This window comes from Scomber japonicus, chromosome 2 (genome assembly GCF_027409825.1).
Source record: "Scomber japonicus isolate fScoJap1 chromosome 2, fScoJap1.pri, whole genome shotgun sequence".
NCBI lineage: Eukaryota > Metazoa > Chordata > Actinopteri > Scombriformes > Scombridae > Scomber > Scomber japonicus.
Window position 1 is genome coordinate 26439455 of NC_070579.1, and position 23133 is coordinate 26462587.

Genomic DNA, 23133 nt, shown 5'->3' on the forward strand with positions numbered 1-23133 from the left:
GTCTGGCTTACTGTTAGTGTGAGCACGAGGTGGCTGTGTAGTGCTGGGACCAAGGACAGAGTGAAGTTCATGTGCTCGCAGCATCAGTTCGATGACAGATTTGACAGGCGTGCCATAGAGTGCGACTCTGTATCTTTCAAGTGCATGCTTACAGATGAGTTCAATTTGCTCCTGCTCAGAGGGTGGACTTTTCAGTTTTTTGAATTCACTGAGCATATGGGCAACGAATGTAGGGAGGGGCTCTTCAGGCCTCTGGACGCGGTCTAAGATGCCTCTCATGATCTGCTCCTGATTATCAGCAGGTAGGAAAACCACTCGGAACAGTTCACAGAAGTCAATCCAGGTGACGACATGAGTGTTGAGCACACCAAACCACTTTCTTGGTTCTTTAGCTAGGAAACGTGGTAGCTCTCTGATTATCTGGGCATCTATTAAGTCCAAGGAGAGTCTGTATGTATTAACAGAATGCAACCAGTCCTCTGGATGTATTTTTCCGTCTCCAGCGAACACAGGGGGCTCCAGTTTAGCCTGATGCAGAGCAGCTGCGAGGACCTTAGATGTATTGCTCAGGTCGAAGGAATCTGACTGAGGACGAGGTGTAGCTTTCACATTTGGAGCATGGACAGGTGTCATAGAATCAGTATAGTGAGGCATCTTGGCAGGGGGATCAGGTGCATAAGGTGTAGAAGCAGCAAGCGGAGCAGGAGCAGTAGGTGGCGCCATGGGGGCTGCCTTGCTGGTTTGGTCCCAGTGCTGTAAGATGCTCTCCTGTAACTCAAGAGAGTCACGCAGACACATTCGGAGCATCTCCACCTCAGCTTGTAAAGTCTTTACAGTCAGTTCAAGGCCAGCAGTAGGCTGACTTGGGGCAGCTCGAGGTGGGAGGGGCACATATTCAGTGTCAATGTCAAGGTCCGGTAAGTCAGGATGGGTCGTCATAATACACTTTTTGTTGTAAATCAATAACTGTAACTTGGGTTTACATAACCACCTAGACTAGTAGTATAATGTGATGAGGCACAACTAAGCAGTACTCATTTAAAAATAATCCTATGCAAAAGGAGAAACCTGAAATTCAAAATACCCACTACAGTTAATGCAAGAAGAAAATGAAAAATAGCATTAGCATCAATATAACTTCCCTTGCAACCAAATACTGTTACTCAAATTGTAGGTGATGAATAAAGCTACAAAAAGGTGCAAATCACAAACACATCATACCACTAACAGTCTGCATGTTGTTGTTTTTTTTTGTTGCAACCCTGACGGGTCCGTAGCAGTAGTACAGTTGTTTTTTTTTTTGTTTTTTTTTAATAAATTCGTTAAATCTCACAGTCTGCGCACTTGACACTGCTCCAGCAAAGACAGTCCAGGCACGTGAAGAAATCCGCGGGCGGTGAGAGCAGCAGGCGACAGGGGAGGAGGAGAGACGAGGAGAGTCCCTTATGAAGAACCGGAGAAGCCGTCACACACAGTTCATGGGAGCCGCAAGCCGAAGCTGAACATACCGGGAGCCGCAGTCGTCTTGGCCGAAACACCCGCAGCAGCCTCCCGAAGAAACCCCGCGAACCGTCGCTTCCAGCTTCCAAGTTCAGATGAGAGCAGCGTCTCCCTCTCCGTCCTCGTTGCAGCACGCCGCGCTGGCTCGTCCACGACTTTGATGTCGCCGCCGGCAACGTGGTTAAGTCCAAAAAGTTTGAAAAACTCGATGAAACTCGACCTGCTTCGTATAACTTAACTGGTCGTCGATGAAAGGTCCAGGAAAAAGATGTTCGGGCGCCACTTGTGACGATTTTGGGTCTGTGTGTAGCTTGGAGTGAGAGGGACTCACGTGGACACGTGTATGGGATTTCACAAATGCTCGTCGTTTATTCATACACAAACTTAAAACACTCCAACCTTACCAAGCCCGGTTGTACAGCTACTATATCTTCATACATGAACAAAAATAGTTACCACACGGACTTATTATCGTCACTTGAGTTAAGAGATAGAGAAGGAAGCAGGAACTCGCATATACACAATCCGACCAGCGTAGTGCGCGCTCTCAACTAGCTCAATAACCAATAGACACTGCTTGATGACATCACTGTTGAGCGACACACGTTAAAGGCACATTTCATATATTCGACTGTTACAGGATTTAAGAAGGATTTTGTAGAAGGGCACCTGCTTTCTCTGCTCCTCTCAGTCTGGCCGCGTGGTCTTTTATTTACATATCATATGGAAGTGCTTTCAGTGTCATTTGGGTGTAAATAAAAATCTACCTGTATAGCCTTTCTTCAATGCGTCCACTTGTTTCCATATTTCCTCTATCATGCTGTCAGTGACTGTCAATGCAGTAGTCTGCTCTGTTATGTACACACATTATGTGAAGTATTAGTAAAGATGCAGAAGATGCTTCATCCTTCATCCACTTTCCCACCACCGCCTGCACGTACCATTGAGCTCATTTCTTTGTTCATTTAAAATAGCCATTATCTCTCTGAGCAGAGTGAAGCTATCTGCACATGCAGGGTCATCCTGAGTATATGTGATAGCAGTGAACCTCTGGCCTAGGACGTTAGCCTCAGACAGGCAACAGCCAAGCAGGACGAGTAAAACAATCCTCATCTTTGTGGTCTGTAGAGCTGTGACACCATGAGGGGCTTTTAAGTGTTAGGTGACCGTGTGAAAGGTTATGCAAGGTTTGTATGTTGTTTACATGTAAATGACCTTCTGAAATTCATGCAACATGTCCACTTAGGTCAAGGATAGTGGCATTGTGATAAGAGGCTTTCTCACATGACACATGACATGGTCTTAAGAAACCTCTTTTTAGTTACATTCAAACTTTATTTATCAGGGCGCAGCTCTGAGATATTGTGCAATAAAAGTTTGGTATCCAAACATGTTATTTCCAAAAGTAACACCATGCCGTAGTTATTTATAGCCATTAATTGTACACATTTATGTTGTAGAAGGTGGCACATTTCATTCAACCATTCAGAGAGACATAAAAGAGGAACACTGATCAAGCCATACAGCCTGTTACATGATATATGTGTTTTAAAACGGCTATTTGTTACTATAATTCTCACAGTTGTAGTGACATTCAAAGATACATTAATGTGCGTGCATGAAAGTTTGTGTGTCTGTGGGTAAACACGTGGATGCACTGTGTGGCTAGCCAGCTCCCACCACCCCTCAGGACAGCATCATAACAGTGTAGTGCAGAGCTGGAAGTGTGTTTGTCCACCTCTGTGTGTATTTGGAGTCCTGTGGATAAAGCAGGGGTCAGATATTAATCAGGGAAGGTTATAGAGTGATACAGGATAGACCTGCTTTCAGATACCTAAAAACGTGTAAGTGTAAGTGTGTGTGCTATATTTCTGTGTGTTTTGGTATGTGTATTTGTGTATTTGTGTGTGTGTGTGTGTGTGTGTGTGTGTGTATGTGTATGTGTATGTGTATGTGTATGTGTATGTGTATGTGTATGTGTGTGTGTGTGTGTGTGTGTGTGTGTGTGTGTGTGTGTGTGTGTGTGTCTGCATGTGTGTTTTTGTGCACGTGTGTTCAAGAGCTGGAGGAATGTCCTTGGGCTCTAGAGGTCAGATGTTACTCAGCAAAAGTCATAGAGCAATGTATGACATGGCTGTTGTTGCACACCTAAAGTTGTTTGTATGTGTGTCTCACTACATTACTCTGTATTTCTCTTGCGTGCATGTCCGCATGAATGCCTGGTGTTGCAACATATGCACTTGTTTGCTTTGCTCCACTGTACGTGAGCCTGCAGCACCAACTACTGTTACACGGCAGAGGAGATTCCAGAGAAATGCTTAGATGTGTAGGTGTGTGTGAAGTGTAATATCTTCAGATTGCTGTGAACAGGGTCAGAATGGGTTGAAAAAAGCACTAACCTTGGCCAATGTCACCCCTGTGGATAGAGAAAATGTCACAGTTGAGGCAAGTTTCCTCAGATATTCAGTCGGTTTATATACCCTTCTTTCCATGCCTTTATCTCTGTTTTATTTCTGTCTGTGTCACTGTGTTTAGATGTAGATAATGTACCTGCCATAAATATATCCAATTGTATTATGAGTAATGCCATTAGGTTTTGGATTACTTTGTCTCATCTTAATCATCGCAGTGACACAAGGGATTAGACATGAGATAATGGACTTTAATTCTTACATTGGTTGTGCTAAAAGTAGTTGATTACATACTAATAAAAATATTGGTTGCATATATTGTTTAAAAGGCCATATAAGCTCTGGATATTATACATTTTTATCACAGCTGTATTATATCTGTAAAGTCTCAGTTCTGCATAAAGCTAATTGAGCCTCACAAATCATCCGAAATACTAATTTCAGCCATATAATCTAGATCAATGATCATTTTACCAGAAGGCTTAATGACTAAAAAATGAAACATTACCATTTTAACCACAAGCAAGAATCACCAACTGAAGCAAGAGTTGATGTCATCAGTCCTCTGAACATTTGAACAAAAGGACATTAACAAAATGTGAATGTCAAGATGGCCCCTCAAATTGTGCAAAGACTTGTCAGTAAGAGTTTTATTCACAGTGGCTGCAATGTTGTTTTCCCCCCGATCTTGAACTCACTTTTGCGTGAAAATGTGTGAACCGTGTTTTTTCAGGTTCAACTGTGGACACATCATTCTACGAGAACTGTCGTAGCTTTGAAATGCTCGGGTCTTGTGAAATGAATTTTCTGTGTTTTGTTATCTTCTCCCTTCCCATGCACCAAATGCTCGCTTCCTGTCAGAAATCTTGCTATCTTCTTCACTGAACCGTGGCAAAGTTATTGGTGTGGGTGTTCTCAGATTCTCTCTCAGGACTCAGGGGTCATCCAACATTTAGCTCTAGTCATAGCAGTGCTTTAGGTATATTCTTTGTCTAATCCCTGTATGAAAAGAATAACATACATTTCGTCTGTGAGTTTTAAATGCATGAAACATGATTTTCAGGGCTGCTGGCAAATTTCAAATGCGTGTGTCTGTAGTATTTTTAGGCATAGATTGCTTAAAAACATCTCCCACTCCTTTACCAGTTGGCACCTTAACACGGGCATGTAAGAACATGTAACAACTTTTGATGTTGGATTGAGTAATGTGATCATTTTAGACCGCTGAACTGCTACAACATCAGTGCCATGTACTGTAGATTTACATAAAATTAAACAAGTAATGGCAGTGTGCATGAAAAGATATGCAACCACGCTGGGAAGAGGCCCAAAGACTATTTTTAGAGGGTTTCTGACATTGTCCTGTCATGGATTTACAGAAGAGCAGTTAAATGTTACACACTATAGACTTCACCCCTTCTTTTTTGCTTTTGTGGAAACCTGATGAAGGTTGTAACATAAGAGCAGATGTGCTTTGTGCTGGATTTACAAAGACTAAATTATATTACATTGCAATATTTCTGCAATCTAAGGATATGCACTCTAATGCAGGCAGAGACAACATAGCTTGAGTGGTGAAACATGTAATGGATGAATAATATATCGAAATATTTATAGAATCTATGATTAGCTTCATATTTAATGTTCAGCTCCAAAGTGGTCACATGTATGCTGTGATCTAGTTCAGTGGAATGTCAAGCGTCTTCAGTTTTGAAATCATACATGCAGTTTTTCAAGACTGTCTCTTCAGTCTTTCCATGATAGCTGTTTTTTTTCATTTTTCACCAAACTAACAGTCTAGTTTCCCAAATGTAATCATTATAATGGCAATTTAGGGTTAGGGTTAGGGCCTCTAATTTGACTGTTACCTGTGTTTCCCTATTTTCAAATGAGTTGTTTGAGTTACGCTGAACTTTCTTTCTCTCCTTTCGTTTGCAGATCATTGCATATCAGCCATATGGACTCTCTGTTGACTGGTGGGCATATGGAGTGCTGCTCTACGAAATGCTGGCAGGACAGGTGAGTGGTTTACACACACACACACACACACACACACACACACACACACACACACACACACACACACACACAAATACACATTAAAATCCCCTTCACAGCAAGGCTCTACTGAGACGTAAATGTACTCAGGTGGTGTTCCCTAAAGACCTTCCCACCACTGCTACAAGAAACACTGACACATATACACACATAACCTCCATTGTCCTCTTATCATAGGCCATATCCGAGTTGGAGTAACCTTGCCCTCTTTCAAACAATCAGCTGAGCTTTCTATTGACCCAAGTTTGCCTGGAGTGTATATGCATGTGTGTGTTCAGCTTTAATCTTAGTACTTACTGTAAAAACTTGATACAGATTTTTAAGTGAGTCATTTCTGAATAGTCCCTAATTGATGAATCCTGAAGCGCTATGAGGAGCATGGACACCAATGTTATCATTTGTACATCACATTACATTTGCAGCTTGTATTATTTATTCCTCAACACTTCACCATCCTTGTTGATCAGGTGTAAGATTTTGCTCAGGCTGCCTTAGGCTGAGATAGGCTGGATATAGTATTATATATTTTAGAGGTTTTATGCACTTAAAAATCTGCTTTAGAATTCAACAACAATAAGATTCATCACAAAATTACAGCTTACTGTGTTTTAATGATTTTATTTTGTATTGTAAGGCATTGATTTGTAGATTTCTTCCAGTTGCATTGTAGGTTTGTTCATTTTACAAAGAAAGGAGAGGGCTGCTGTTAGATATCTAATTTGTTCAATTTGTGCACAAATAAAGGCACTAGACTGGCATATCTTTTGCAATGCATTTAAACCTGGCACCCTTCACCAGTCTCTATGCTGCCCTGCAATCAGTGCCTTTTAGAATAATTCTTATTGTCATTGCACAAGACAATGATTTTTTTTTAAAGAATAGAATTAAATAATCTTCAATCTTTAGTCTATGCTTTTGTGCAGAAATTGAGTAGATTTTTCACAGTTTTCTACATTAACCGGTTAGGGAGCTTATTTCCCTCTGTTTCTTTGAGGTTTGTTTAATGTGTTGGTTACATAGGAACAATATGACCTGTTTTTGGTTAGTTTAGCAATAGCACAATCTGTGCTTAACACAATGTTCAACATCAGCCTAAAACCACATTCTGGTGGTTGCAAATAGTGGAAACAAAGGATGTCAGAGATAATATCTTAAAATTATTATTACTACAATGAAATGTGTAGCTATAACTTAATATATTGTCATAACTCATCTCTAACTTACAATATCAATTAAATTGCTTCAACGGAATTCTTTGATGTCCTCATTTGAAAAAGTTTTTTAAAAAATTTCATCCTATCTGAAGATTTCCCTACCATGTTTAAGTAAAGCGTATTTTCACGACTAAGTTACCTAATTAGATATTTTTAGAGACCCCCATTCAAAAAGGCCAAAAGAAAAGTGCAAGTAAATGCAAACGCTAGCTCCTCCGCAGCAAAGCAAACATGAAGATGGGTATGTTTTTCATTCCCAAATTAACTTAGAACAAGTGTTAGCTCTTCAATAATTTACAAAAGTTTTTACCTTTTTCAGATGTTCCCTCCTTCTGTATCTCTCTGTCTTGTCTGAAATCAGGTAAAGGGGGCATGACACAGTCAGGCTATCTGTAGCCGAAGGGGCCAGTAGAGTGGAAATGACAAATAATTCATTTTATGGACTGTCAAAACACCCACATTATGGTTACTGATGATAACCACCCAGTGAGGAGGGAAAATAGCTGGGTCATCCACTCCATTATCCCTGCAAGGTCTTCCTGTGAAACTTGTTCGCACAAATTCTCCATTGTTCCTTATTTTCTCTCCTTTTTCAGTTCTTCCTCTTTAGCACCCCGTTTGTCAATTTTTTGTCAATTTTTTTCCCCATAGTCACATAGTCATTACTAAATGTGGCCAATTTACCTGTCAGGTAGAGAGGTTATAAAAACACAGATGTACCATTGGTGGATCCTTTCAGTGCTACATGGTAGCATTGTTTGTGGATTCAGAAGCAGTAATAACATATTCATTCACTATATTTTTATGGATGACACACTCTCACACTCTCATTGTTGTGTCCTTCTATCCACAGCCTCCATTTGATGGAGAGGATGAAGATGAGTTGTTCCAGTCCATTATGGAGCACAACGTTTCCTACCCCAAGTCCCTGTCCAAAGAGGCCGTCTCTGTCTGCAAAGGGGTGAGTTCTTTGTCATCACTGATGAATATGTTTCCATATAAATCAAGATATAATTTTTATATATAATTTCAGTTTTACAAACACATTCACTGAAATCTCTGATATGACGCAATAGACTACTTCAGTGTAATGTCCTGTTTAACTGGGACTGTTTTCCCCAGAAGCTATTCCCGTCTGGGTAGAAAATCCTGTAAATCAGCATTTTAAGCTCTGTGTCTTTCATGCTATTCACTGAAGCCAAGATGGAAATTCATGTAAGAGGACTACAAGCTCCTGCTGCTGGTTTAACTTTAGGGGTCAAAACATATTCTTAGCTTTGCAGATCAAGACATAATATGAGAAGTCTAGCTCCATTTGCTGTGTGAATGAAGTGTAGTCTTTGTATTGGGACTCATTTACACACTCTAGTTGACTCTCCTCACCCCACTTAGGGCCTGTACTGTATCTTAGACATATGCATTATTAAAACATTGAAGGGAAACCTCTTAAGCTTTCCAGTATACTACTCAGTAGTGTGGCTGTCACTACTAGTATTGTATCCATCACATGACTGAAATTAGGAATCTGACAAAAATGGATCTGACTGAGCATGGAGATAAGACATCTCTACTACACACGTTTTTTTATCTGGAAGATATTAAGGTCTTCTTAATGTAGGTCTCTGTGCACACAAACCTATTAATGCTGCTGAAATTATGACTGTAGACTTAGTCACAGTACAGCTGTCTAATCTTGATTCCCAAATTGAAAACACAAAACAATGCATGATTTGGTATTTATTTTTGTCATTTCTTTTGTTACATTATTGACCTAATAGTCATTTTACCAGGACTGCTTTAAATGTAACGTTTTTTTTTCAAAAGCTGGCAATCAGTTTTGAACAACTGTTTAGCATTTTGAGTTGCAATGAGATTGTCTTTCATCAGTTAGCCCTTCCCTGTAAGAACAGAGGAGTATTTATACTCAGCAATCTCCTGGGATGCTGTTTCAGCTACCATGGGTATATCGCTGCTGGATCTCCTTAGACAGGGGGAAGTGAGCAGTACAGTGGGTCAGTGTAAGTCAAGCAGACAAATACCAAAAGATAGTAACTCTTTGTTAACAACATGATGTTTTGAAAGAATTTGAAAAGGGAAGGGACAAGGCACAAATCATATGCAGGAATTGAGCATTCACCCTTTAACCTTTAGTTGTGTGACCTTCTTTGGCACTTTGTATGTACTAGAAGACAGTAAGAAACACTGGTATGTCAATACATGTTCATCCTCAGGGGAGCTGATGGAAATGAAATATGGATGAATTTTGGTAGCTTTCAATGAATTCACAGACACTGATGACATGACGTTGAACTAAGGTCAATAAAAGATGAGATTTACTGTAGAAACATTTTTCACTCAAAGCGACTCTTTATTTTGGATGTTCAAAAATACACACAAGAGTCTCAGAAATGCACACGGTTGTGTGAATGTGGGTGTAGAAGGAATGTAATAGTGATAGTGGTAGTTTTATTTCTGTCCAGAGGCAGCAAAAATTCAATGAGCTGTGGAATAACGCGCTTTGTCTCCCTGTTCTTACCTCAACTCCACTGATTTGTCTCTGTCTGCCCATTTTCCTTTTCCTCATTCTTTTCTTTCTTCTTAATTTTTCTTAGCTGTGTGTGCACTTGTTTGTGTGTGTGTGTGTGTGTGTGTGTGTGTGTGTGTGTGTGTGTGTGTGTGTGTGTGTGTGTGTGTGTGTGTGTGTGTGTGTGTGTGTGTTTGTGCGTGTGTGCGTGCATGCGTGTGCGTGTGTGTGTGTGTGTGTGTGTGCATGCATGAGTGTTCATGTGTGTGTGTGTCCTGATCTCAGCCCAAGTCCCTGTCTCAACCCCAGTTTGACATGACTGCAGCACTTCCTCTTAATGGATATATAGTGCTTGCAGGCAGCCTGACCCACAGAACAAAGAAAAACAAGATATGAAACAAGAGAAAGAGTGGTTAGAGTGAGACAAACAGAGATAGGAAGACAAGGAGATTAAGAGGGTAAAATGTGCAGGGAGCAGGAGCTGTGATGTTACTCCTACAGATTTTGACAAAAATCTGATGCTAATATAGACAATAACAGCACGGCAGAGGACAGCACGAGTAAATGTGAAAAGTATATATGATACAGTATATATTAGTTCTATGCATATGCATGCAGATGGAGCATTATCATACAATAACTGCAACTGTTCCTATTCTGAGCAAGCCCATATATACTGCATTAAGTACATTATGATTTAAGTAGGTCACAGATGTAGATACACATTCATCTAAGTAATGTGATGTGATCAGACGGTTTGCTTCACAATGTAAATGTTATTTCAAACTAGAGGGGCTTTATAGGATGATGAATGTGTATGTGTTTTGAAAGTCTTGATGTACTGGATCACACAGTTGTATCTGCCCTGCTGACTTTGAGACCCCATCTGCTTTCCCTTTTGCTTTATCATTCTCTTTTTCTATGTCTCCCTGACTCTCGCTTGCTCCCTACCTCCTGTCCTGTCAAATCTAACATTTTGACATCCTCTGCAGAAACAGCAGGGTGTCTTTTTGAAGGTATACACTTCTTGAACACTTGCAACTTAACCTTTTGCTGACAGTTTCATGACGTTGTGGATCTATTGAGATAACAGTTTAGCAGATATAATAAAGTGTTGCCCACGAAACGTCAACACCACATTTTCTTTTTTTCGGGAGATTATCCATCACACTTTATGCAGAGTAAATCAAATGATCAGGTTTATAAAAGAAAGCTAGAGTGTGTGATTGACGTGGTGGCAGGCCAGCAGTCAGTCAGTTTCAAGGACATTTCAAGGTGTGAGCTGTTTAATGGTGACAGCTTTGTGAAGGAGGATACTTTCTCACCGCCAGTGACAGTCCTGTGAACAGACAGAAAGCTGCAAATGACTTCTCCTTCCTTGTCAACAGCTGTCTGATATGCTCCGCCAACTGGATGCACTCTGTTACTTCAAATGTGGCTCAGCCCATGGCCTGTATGGGGGGCCTGCAGTCAGGAATAAGGCAGAAATCGTGCAAGCACAATTTGAGCATGTCATTTGATGTTGTCATGCCTTTTAAATTATATATATATATATTTTTTTTTTTCCAATAATATTAAACAATAAATAGGTACAGTATTGCAGTGACATAATTTTGCTTGATCGTGACTGCACCTTATTCTGCCCTTCTTTTGTCCCTCAAACAAGGAATCATATGACCATATACTGTAAAGACTAGTTATGAGACTAAATTACTTGGTAAGATGAACTTTTTATCAACTTAGATGGCATTATTTTAATAAATCATAGTTTAAGCCCTTGTGAGATTTTCTGTTCTGTTAACATCAGGTTAAATTCATGCAAGTCCAATACCTTGAGAAGTGAAGGAAATGGGTGGTATATAACTATGGAATCAAAATGTCTTCAATGGCTATAAAGTCTGGGGCTGCTTACTAAAGACCAGATAAAATGAGTGATAAACCCCAACAATACCTACTATCTAAGGCAAAGGAGAACATGTTTTTGACTGAAAATATCAGACCTACTGTAAGAGACCTAAATATCTAGCAAGAATACCTTAATTGCCTTAAAAATCAGATATTTTGCCTCAATGTGGCCCTTGATGACTAGGGATGACAGTGGACTGAGACCAACAGCAGCCTGGGGATAGTGTTAGATAATACAACATAACTAACAGCTGTTTTTTCTTTTGTCAGTAACAATGTTAGAATTTCAGAGCAGTGGGCGTTTTGTCATATAATTTCATTTCACATTACCCAACTTGCTTTCTCAGCCACTGCTGTCTTACAGATGATGGTTTGTTTTGGCGGTGTCTATATTACGGGCTTGTGTTTATGTTTCCTTTATCTTTATTTAGTTTGTGGTGACATTCAGCCCCCTCAGCTAATGAACATACACAAGGAACATATTTTATGTAACACTTCCTTTTACAGTGGGTTATTAGCACATGTAATAAGTTGGTAAATACAGAGCAACTACAGCTTGAATAGTAAGAAAAATCTCCACTATTACCCATCAACTTAAATACTTTGTAAATATGGGACTGTAAAAGGGAGGGATACCAATATTATTATCTTGTGACGTTTTATATATACTGTATATGTACAGTATGTGTCTCCCTTTAGTCAGGAACTGTAGCCAGGTTAGTTATGCAGTCTCCCTCTGTGTGTAAGAATGCTGAACCTTCAGAGCATGATTGTTAAACGTGTATATACTTTGGGGGAACTGTCAAGGTGACTGAGCTGCATGTGAAGGTGTGCATCACAGATTAGGGATTTAAATAGAGGGACTAGAATCTTGTGGGCTTTTGCGTGTCTGTGTATGCACGCATACACTCACCTTGGATGTACCAATTAGAAAGCATATGCTACACACAATACCAGAGCTGCCTGGAAGCTAGCCTATTGTATGAATAAGTCATTTTGCCCTTGGACTGTCAATACTTAAATCCCATGGGCTCTCTAAAGGTTTCATTGTCGTCCTTGGCAATTCAACATTTTTCAACAATTGATCACTGCACTGAAGTTGGACAGGTAATCCAAAAAATATTTAGTATATCTGTTGAAATTTCATACACACAAAACAAGCAGTAAATCAGTTCCATTATGGATAGATGTGGCTCTAATTCATTTAAACTTGCAAACAGGTACTGTTTGTTTCCTCCTTCCAACACAGTGTTTACACAATGAGAAGAATTTGAATGCTCCTCAGCTATAAGCTTTTGTTTGTTTGACTGTTATTGACGCTTTTGTATCTTGAGCCCCAGTTTTTCTGGACCATGACAAATCAGCAATCTTATCCAAAAATACAGATATCATGTGTCATCTCTTCTCGTACTGTCTTTTAATTTTTGGGTCATATATTCATTCATTGTTTTGACAATTATGTTTAAGTTGCACCAGTGGGCGTCTACATAATTAAACAAGGACAGATTATGTTGTTGTGTATGTTCTGCTGTGGGTACTTTTTTTTCTTCTTTAGTCTCAGTTTACTTTTCAACAAAATGAAAACTGTGTCCTCATGTTTTCTGTGGTGTGATAGGAAGTGGCAGCATTCAGAACAAGCAGAGGGAGAGGAAGAAAAAAAACAATTGTATCACTCTTTTTTAGACCCATCTGTTTAGCTGTCATTTACTGACCTAGAAAAGAATTTGGATCACATCATGAAACACATCAGTGGGAACACCAGGGTTGCAGAAAACAAAGTGAGCTTCCCTGATGCACTAACACTGACCACTTTTAAGGGTGAATGCAAAAATTGATACACTATAAATAACTGAAAGAGTTCTCGGTTTAATTCAGAAACTGAAGAAAGAAAAAGGGGTTATATTTTTTCTTTTGAAGTTGAGAAAATTGATCACATTTTTTAAACTAAAAAAACAGAATCTTCCACTCCACACAGTGTTTTGTTTTCTTTTTATCACCGGGGGCCTTCTCACAACATTGTTAAAAACAGCATGATCTGGATAAGTGAAATCACCACTGTGATTCAGAACGATGATATTGTCCCTTTTCTGACTCTATATACATATTGTTTTATTTTCTATGAACAGCTGATGACCAAGCACCCATCCAAGCGTCTGGGCTGCAGCGCTGAGGGAGAGAGGGACATCAGAGAACATGCCTTCTTCAGACGTATTGACTGGGAACGCCTTCAGAACAGGGAGATACAGCCGCCCTTCAAGCCCAAAGTGGTAAGTCCTGTCAACATACACTTTTATAGTAGCCCATCTTGCTTAGGGTTTGATTTATATTTCATAGTCTAATTAAATGTGATACTGCATAGTATAATTAAGTATAATTAAGGTCAAGATGATTGGTGTCCTTTGTGACTTGAGTTTAGATTTAATTAAAACAAAGACACACTTCCCACAACAGAGGGAGTGTTGCTTCTTTGGATTTTGTTTTCATGGGGTTCACGGTGCAAAGTGCAGCATACAGTCATTTCCTTGAGATGTTTTTTCAAACCTGTGCTGTATTTTAATGACTTGTCATAATAGTTAGGAGAGGGACAGCACTGGAAATACAGCTATGACTACCTTAGGCATTGCATGGAAATACATAAAGGGTGCTGCACACTTGACTGCACTTTGCACCATGAACCTTAATACACAAAATAAGCATCATTAGTCTTTTCGTTAACTTGTTGGTCCAGGTGCATTTTTCACTGAAAACTGTTCTTATACAGGAGCAACAGTGTCATCTGTGTCATAACACAGTCAACAATTTTCTCCCATATTCAACACTATGTCAAATGATAATATATAGTGTGAGGCCCAGTGTCACAAATATAATACAGAGTCTATCTCACTACACAGTCCATTGCAAACACAACAAGACAAATACAACCTTCAGCATTTATCCAAACAACTAAGAGCAGATGTGCAGATGTGCTTATCACTACAAGACATATCATGATGGCAAGACATTTTATGCTGTATTCTTCACTTCCGTGGGGAATATTTGTTCTTTGTTGTTTGTTTACCAACTTGTACTTCAGGCCTAAAGTCATATTTGTCAGACATTTGTCATACAGACAAACAGGGCAAAAGTCACTAGTTAAAATTGAAAAATACAGTGATACACTTTTCCTTTAAATGACCTAAAGTTTAAAATAGTGATGAACTTTTAAGACAACTTTGAACATACTGTGTTAGGTATACTGTATTAGGTATTCTGCTTTCAATTCAAAATAATTCAAACAGGTGGTGCATAATGCAGCAATCTAGACAAGGTCAGTTTTGAGTTACATAATATGTTTAAGACCAACTTTTTGGAATATTTATGAGATGCCTACAATCAGATTTACACATATTTATTTCTTGTTTTTCCTCTTTCACTTTATCACCCTAGGAAATGCTTGTTGTTAATATTAAACTAAAACTGCCATCAAAATGGAGATGTGACCAGAACATGTGCACGTTATGAATAATTTGACACAATCTATAGCAGTGAAATGCAAACCATCCCAATCCTCCCTCATTCTCCCTGTCGACCTACCACACACACACACACACACACACACACACACACACACACACACACACACACACACACACACACACACACCTGAATGTACCTGAAAGTGAAATAGTGAAATTAATTTGACAACAACATCAAACATAATGAGAAAATTCAGAAGAGGACATGCAATAAACACATGCACATTTTTAGTCTTTTTCAAAATTGTATTCATATTGATAATTCTACAAAGATTTACTTAAAATTTCAAAAGTACACAAAGTAACAAAGGTTTTCCTCAGCTGTAGTTTGCAATTCTGTTGCTTTTAATAAATAAAATCAAAGATGACTAACTTTAAGTGAAAAAACTGAATATTTTATGATTCAGGTAAACCCTTAAATTAAAAAAATATATATATTTTTTCTACATAAACAAAGCTTCTGGGAGACTAGTCCATGACAATTCAAGTCAGTTTAGTTATTTAAAGCCAACACATTTTGACCAAAGTGCATACTGCCACATACTATAAACACATACAGTATAATAAACACTGTTTGATACATTTTGGGCCAAAATTATTAAGTTTTTTAATAAGTTTTGTTTGCAAAATGTTTCTTCGTAGCTCAGTGGTTCAGCACATTCTACTTCTACTGTAGGCAGAAGCCTGAATAAAAACAACTGTTATCAGAGATGAATTGTGGACATGGTTGATGTCAGCACACGATTATATTGACTATATAGCCTCGCTCTCATGGAAAATGATCCTTGCTTTTGATGGGGCGCTTACTGTATTTTTGCATTAGTGAAACATTCAATAGAATGTTACATAACACAACAATTTAACAAGATGTTTATGTACAGTTTGCTTTTGATGTATGAAAAGCATCCATCCATTACATTTCCTGTAATTGTGTAACTGATGATGGAGGGGTACACAATGGTCTAGAGGCAGAGCACTGAACAGAACAGCTCATTATATCCATTACCAGGCTTGTATGAGGTTACAGTATAAAATATCTCCACTGTTATTGCATTACCATCACATAATCATCTCACATTCACACATTCAATACACACAAGTACCAGTACACAAACTATTATGGAACAGATGTGTTGCTGGTACTCCCACATGTTGCTGTAGATTTATAGTAAATAACAGTTGTTATTTACTGAAAATCAGATCTGTGTTGTTGAGGTAGATTTGCAGGAAGTCGAAATGAAGCTTCCACCATAGCTGTAATCCATTAACCACTACACAGTGTCACAAAAGGAGGGGATATTCAGCTCAGTGTTTTCTGGTGTGTCAGTGATCAGTGTCAGTCAGTGTCAGGAGTATCTCTGATTGTAGATTTAAATCTGCTCTCACTGACAGAAAAACTACACCAGCATTATATAATTGTGTCAAAACATTACTGTATAGTTTTCTCAATAAAAACATCGTAGGACTTCAACTAATGATTGTTTTTATTATTGATTCTATTATCTCTTATCTAATGATAATTTTTTCAATAACTCAATAAATCTTTTAGTTTATGAAATGCAAAAAAATTATGGAAATATCCATCACAGTTTCCCAACATCTGATACCGTTGTTTAAAAATGCCTTATTTTATCCAACCAACAGTACACAATATTCAGTTTACAATGACATAAAACAGAAAAAAGCAAAGCTTCATCTTTGAGAAGTGGGAACCAGAGAATGGTCAGGGTTTTTTGACAATTAGTGTTTAAAAAATATTTACTTATTTTTCTGTCCATCAATTAATTAGTCAACCAACTAATGATTTCAGCTTTGAATTTTTGACTTTGCATAAGAAACAGGATGCCATACATTGAAGTCACTCTGATGTCAAGTGACCCATGATATGAAATATAATACAGCCTCGACTTGCTGCTCTTTACTGTAGTCAAAACACTGCTGCAGGCATAAGCTATGTTATATATTATATGGGCTGTAAGTAATTTCAAAGCTTCTCATCTCAATATATAATTTATGTAACATCCATTCATTATAAATGCATTTCTCATATAGATCACATATTGCTGCACAGAATGAGGTCCTTTTGAAATCCCTGGAGTGTACACATGATCATGTAGAGCACACACACTTTGTCCCTGTCTCCCTGACATTCTCTTTCACATATACATGACCAGTCAATGTCCAAATTTTGGCTGGTATTGTACACTCACATACACACACACCTTCATACAGAGATCATACTGTATAGACTTTGTCAACAAGCAACAAAGATGAAGTAGGTCACTTACTGAGTGTGTGTGTGTGTGTGTGTGTGTGTGTGTGTGTGTGTGTGTGTGTGTGTGTGTTACGCATGTTTGTGTCCCTTACATATTCAGTTTAAATATAGTATTTCTTTTCTGTTTCAACCCTCAAGGGCTTCAGTTCATCTAATAAGGTGAATCCTGGCCTCTTTGTCTATGCGGTCTCCTGCTGAGTGTATGTGCTGGCAATGCTGTGTGTGCTTTGTCTGTGTGTGTGTGTGTGTGTGTGTGTGTGGGGAGGTATGTGTGTGAGAGAGAGAGAGACAGACAGGGAGAGGGAGATGGAGAGAGACAGAAAGAGAGAGAGAGAGAGAGAGAGAGAGAGAGAGAGAGAGAGAGAGAGAGAGAGAGACAGACAGAGAGAGAGAGAGAGAGAGCAGAGACAGAGAGAAAGAGACAATATATGTATGAGGAAAGTGAAAGTTAACAGAGAGGAGCAGGGGAGGAAGATTTCCATGCATGTCTGTTTGCTGCATTGGAGTGTAAGTTTGTTGATGTGTACGGTTTTGGTGAAGGAGTATTTGTTCTTGAGTATTTGTCTATGCCAGAGTTTCAGAGAGATGGATGCATGTCCTTTGCACAATGCATGCTTGCATGAGTCTGGTTAAAGATGCAGATACGGATGAAAGATGATCGAGATGGAAGGAGAGAAGGAAAACATTGTTAAAATATGGCCGCCACCACCACTGACTCGATAATTATCCATCATGTCTGTCTCACTATGCCATGTAATACAGCGCTGTTTCTGAGTCCATTACCACAAAAGGGCTATTATTATAAACCTCTCCCTCTCACCCTTCACTAGGTCTAACCCTGCCTCTCTAATCCACTCCCCATCCTCTTTCCTTTCTCCTTGTGCATCTATCCCTGCTCAATCTCACTTCATCCGCCCATGACAGCTTTGGAATTGCAATCAATACACCGGCTGCACCCAGCTGAGAGATTCAAACCATCTGTAGCTATTGGAAAAGGGCTGCAGACACTCGCAGGGGACAAAGTGAATGTGGCTGAATGAGTGTCAGGGCAAGCTCAGTAAGAGTTGATCCATATTCATGCTAGATGTTGTCACAGTGCAGATGTCTACTGCAGGTGACAAAACAAGCACATGGCATGTACCTTAATGTCAGCCACATCCAGCTTGGAAAGGAGGCTAATTTCTTGATAAGACAATGTGCTTGATGTCCTCGTGCTTTACGCCCACTTGTAGCTGACTGACCATCTTTATGGCTGAAGGGAGAGGAAAGGGATGGAAAAAGTAGGTCAAACAGGGAAGCTGTTGATTGATGGTGATGGCAGCAGTGAATGAAGGGAGGGAGGCTGGTTAAAAAAAGGAGTGGGAGGACTTAGTCACCACACAGAAGTCTTGGAACACTGTCCAAGGAAGGGATGCACATGGCTGATGGGATACATTAACACACACACACACACACACACACACACACCCACACACACACACACACACACACACACACACACACACACACACACACACACACACACAAGCGTACAGAATGTGATGGCAATATGGATGAGCTGTGAGTCACTGTAGCTGTAAGAAAATGAGAGGCACAGACTGTTGCAACTTGACTGAGCATGTTTGCTTTTCTTCTTTTAGCTTACGGGACATAAAAGGCAGGGTTTTCAGTTTGTTTGTGAATTTATTTATTTATTTCCTAATTTGAGGTCAAGACAATTGATATATTTAATCATGTTTTCCATCAAATCTACTGCATAGTTCATTTTCCAACAGGAGCAGATACATTTAAGTTAATCTATTAAGTGGTCCGACCTGAAATTGTTTGATTGCACACATTTTTTGCACCCATTAGCCCCACTGCTATTTGAATTTTTTTTTTTTTTTTTTTTGCAAAGTAAAATTGAATACAAATTGATTTCAGTATGAACTTTTGCATCTACACTGGCGTTTGAAAGAGATTGATTAATAAAGTTTTGAGAAGATATACACTTTATCTGTTAAGAATGAATCACATTGTCGCAATTATTTCATGGAAACAGGTAAATAATATTTTATTCCAACTTTATGGGTGACAGTGTATTTAACTTCACTTCTTTGGTGTACAACCAAAGCACAATTGGTCATGTAAGGTCCTGTTTATCTTCAGCTTTCTGCACCAATAACCAATGGGTTCAACTTTGTCTTGTAATCACATTACACATTCATGAGTGGAAATTAAAAAGCAGTTAAATCCATGTGAACCAGAAATTCATATCTGCATATGTGAAATAAACTCAAATTCAGTTTGTGAAAAATATGACTTCCCCACTTCCTTCTTAAACTAAGATGGTTGTTTTCTGCTGAATGTTCATTAAACATATGCAAAATTCAGATGACTTTTGCCTTATATAAGCTGTTTACTGCTAATAACAAGATAACAATTCAACAAAACAAAGCATAATGTTTAGGAGATTATGACCAAGAACCAAGTGCTTCTCATGGCTGTGGCTTCAGGCAGAGCAAAGTAGAGAGAGAGAGAGAGAACAGAAACTCTTGACGCAACTCTTAATGGAGGCAGGCACTCATTTATCTTCCTAAGTAGCTGAGTGTTCTTTTAATATGCTTGCATGCAGAGGCGTGCATGCCCGTATGTGTGCAGAGAGGACAGAGAGACAGAGAGGAAGAGACTAAAGATGAGAGAAAGTAGGTCAAAAATCCATGTAGGACACTATGTCACTGTGTATGGGAAGATGTATCAACAGCGTAATAGCTTCAGTCTCACCCCATAAGGTTTGGTTGAATCACACAATGATTCACAGGGAGATGTACGACCAGTCCTTTGCTCCACCGTAAGGGTTCCCAAAAACGTCACAAGGCAGTGATCTAGATTCTTATAACACAACAACATGGTTCATAACCTAATTTTCTGCTTTTGTTCTTGTTGAGTTGATCTTTCTAGCTTCATTTATCTTCTGAAAGCAGCTCTTATGAAATAGTCTATTCAAGTTCCTCAAGCACAACAACAAAAAAACTGAAACATTTTACATTTTCAACACCCCAGCACTGCGAGTAATGACTGCAGCATGCTAACCAGCATTACAAAACTGACTCCCATGTCCGTTCTGTTAAACACATGACATGCACCAGAATAAATTAAACGTCATTGTCACATATTTTTAAAGACTCAGCACTGTCAGTTCAGCAGCTGAAGCTTCATCTCACACATGCTTTGCAGTCACACTGTTTAAGAGCAGTGTGAGGCCTAGTGTCACAAAGATCATGATCCATAAGGGGACATCTTGGTGCTGGTGATTGTCAGTGGTAAAAAAATATGTCATTGATGGATAGATGTAGACAAGCAGACAGAGAGACAGCAGTTAAGGGATGCTGGGTATTACCCATCAGGTCATCAGGTATCTGCTGTGTGGGGAATACACACACACACACACACACACACACACACACACACACACACACACAAACACACACACACACAAAGCAACATTTGCCCCCTATTTTGAAGAGTGTGTCCTGTCTACTATGCTCTTTGACAGGATGGTAGTGACTCACACCAAACACCACCTGTCAGCAACAACAGTCATGGAAGGACATTTTAAAAAACATCACACACAAACAGACACACACACAAACAGTGTCTCATTGTATTTATGTTCTCTTGTGCTCATTCTTTAAAATCACCTTTTTTTATCTGGCCTCCACAATAAAAAAATGAAGAAAACAAACAGAAATGTCTGTACCTGTGGACCACAATGTGTTTGCATGACAAACACAGACAGACATCTGTAAACATGAAAAGTCTTGCTGGTACATACAGAGACATTGACACTCACATAAAAACAAACATGCACACACTTACAAAGACAGTGATGTCTTGTCCATGAATGTAGGGCAGCAGAAGATAAGGCCAGTTAGTCACGAGTTAGTCAAGAGTTTCAATGCTAGGTCACAGTTGGTTATGGGCTCAAATTGCCCTAATACTAATGATGAAAGCTAATTGGAATGGGTCTGAAAGACAAGGAAAGAATGATGTGTAATGGCTGACTAAGGGCTGTCTTGTCTCTTCAAGCATCCTCCTAAAACAAATAGTTTTTTTCCATATGCTGTAGATTATTTGATTATCTCTGGTGTTGGAGGCTGTGCTGTCCTGTTTCTGATGACAAAGCAGTGTGGAGCTCGTTTTGCCTATAAAATGTCAGCAAATGGTGAAAAATGTTATAATTTCTTAGAGCCCACAGTGGTATCTTCAAATTTGTCAGATCAGCTGTTCAAAATCAAAAGATATTTAGTTTACTATCATTTATGACATAAATAAACTTAAAATCCTCAACTTTGAGAGAATGCAACTAGCTATTTTTTTTAATTTGTCCTTCAAAAAACTTTAAACAATTAATCAACTATCAAAATAATTGCATATTAATTTTCTATCAATTGGCTTATCAGTTAATTGACTGATTGATGCAACATTCATACAACACTAATATATTTAGTGTGGTCCAGTGCTGATTGTGACTGTCTTCAGACTGTTGCTTGTCAGTACAAACTAGCCCATACAAATGCTCCACATAAGTCTAATAGCTCAGCAGCCTATTATTTACAGCAGAGTTATCAGATTAGGATTGTTTTATGTAGCGACAGTGGCCTTTTAATGTGCTTTAATGAGGAGGTAACTTTCTGTGAATCATGGCTGAGCTGAGAACAACGCTCTAAGTCACCAGTGATGTCTCTACAGCTAAAAGCTACTGACCCAGTCAGTGACAATGGTGAATCAGTTTAGTATAGTTTACTTTGAGTATTTGTTAATAATGATTAATTAATACATGATCTGAACACTTCAAGTAGGTAACCATTTTTGTACAGAAAGGGAGTAACATTATAATCTACTGTGAAAAACTTGCCTTTATATTTTAATATCTTAATTTCAAGCAGTGCCCCGTATTGCATGTGAATAGCACCTAAAATGCTGATGTAATGGTTGGTGAAATCTTGCCTTTTCAGTCACAACAACCCTTTTGAATGCACTGATGTTTATTTCTATGACAACAGTGCCAAAAGTGCTATAGTTGCCATCATCCTTTCTTCCTATGCAAGTCCTCTATCAGAGCCCTGTGGCATTTGGCTTCACAGAGGCAGTTGCACTCACAGCCAGCTGCAGAACAGTATCTCCCAAGGGAACAAGAAAGCTTATCAAGTGGAGCAAGGGGTCTTAGCATACGAGTGCCTCTGTGTATTTGGGTGTATGGTGTGTGTGTGTGTGTGTGTGTGTGTGTGTGTGTGTGTGTGTGTGTGTGTGTGTGTGTGTGTGTGTGTGTGTGTGTGTGTGTGTGTGTGTGTGTTTGTGAACGCATGCATCCATGTAGGTGAGCCCAGTGTGTAGGTGGACTAGCTGATTAGGATAAAGAAGGATAATACATGCAGCCTTCTCTCTTCCTCACTCACCCTGTTTGTTATACACTCCATTTATCATAACTTAAAAGAGACCCAAACTCCTTTTTATTGACATAAGGTTCATCACTGGTTCCCTTTGAAGGTTAGCCAGTTTCAAACCAATTCTAGATTTAAAAAAAATTAAAGCCTTTGTATGTTGACATCATCAATGTCTTAAAAAAAAGTGTAAGGTGACTGACAGCACATTAAGTGTTGGTACTTACAGCTCTTGTTTGACAAGATTAGGACAGAAATCAACCAGGACAAATTCAATCATATATACTTTAAAAGGATGCATGAGCGAG

General features: G+C 39.0%; 1 protein-coding gene across 1 annotated transcript in view; it reads left to right on the top strand.

The window, feature by feature from the left end:
* LOC128372880 (protein kinase C alpha type-like) overlaps window positions 1-23133 on the top strand; it is a 156589-nt gene that overhangs the window by 130415 nt on the left and 3041 nt on the right. Inside the window, exons 14-16 of the mRNA XM_053333081.1 lie at window positions 5850-5930; window positions 8037-8144; window positions 13739-13879. Of these exons, the coding sequence (XP_053189056.1) occupies window positions 5850-5930; window positions 8037-8144; window positions 13739-13879 (330 nt within the window). The remainder of the gene's footprint in view (window positions 1-5849; window positions 5931-8036; window positions 8145-13738; window positions 13880-23133) is intronic.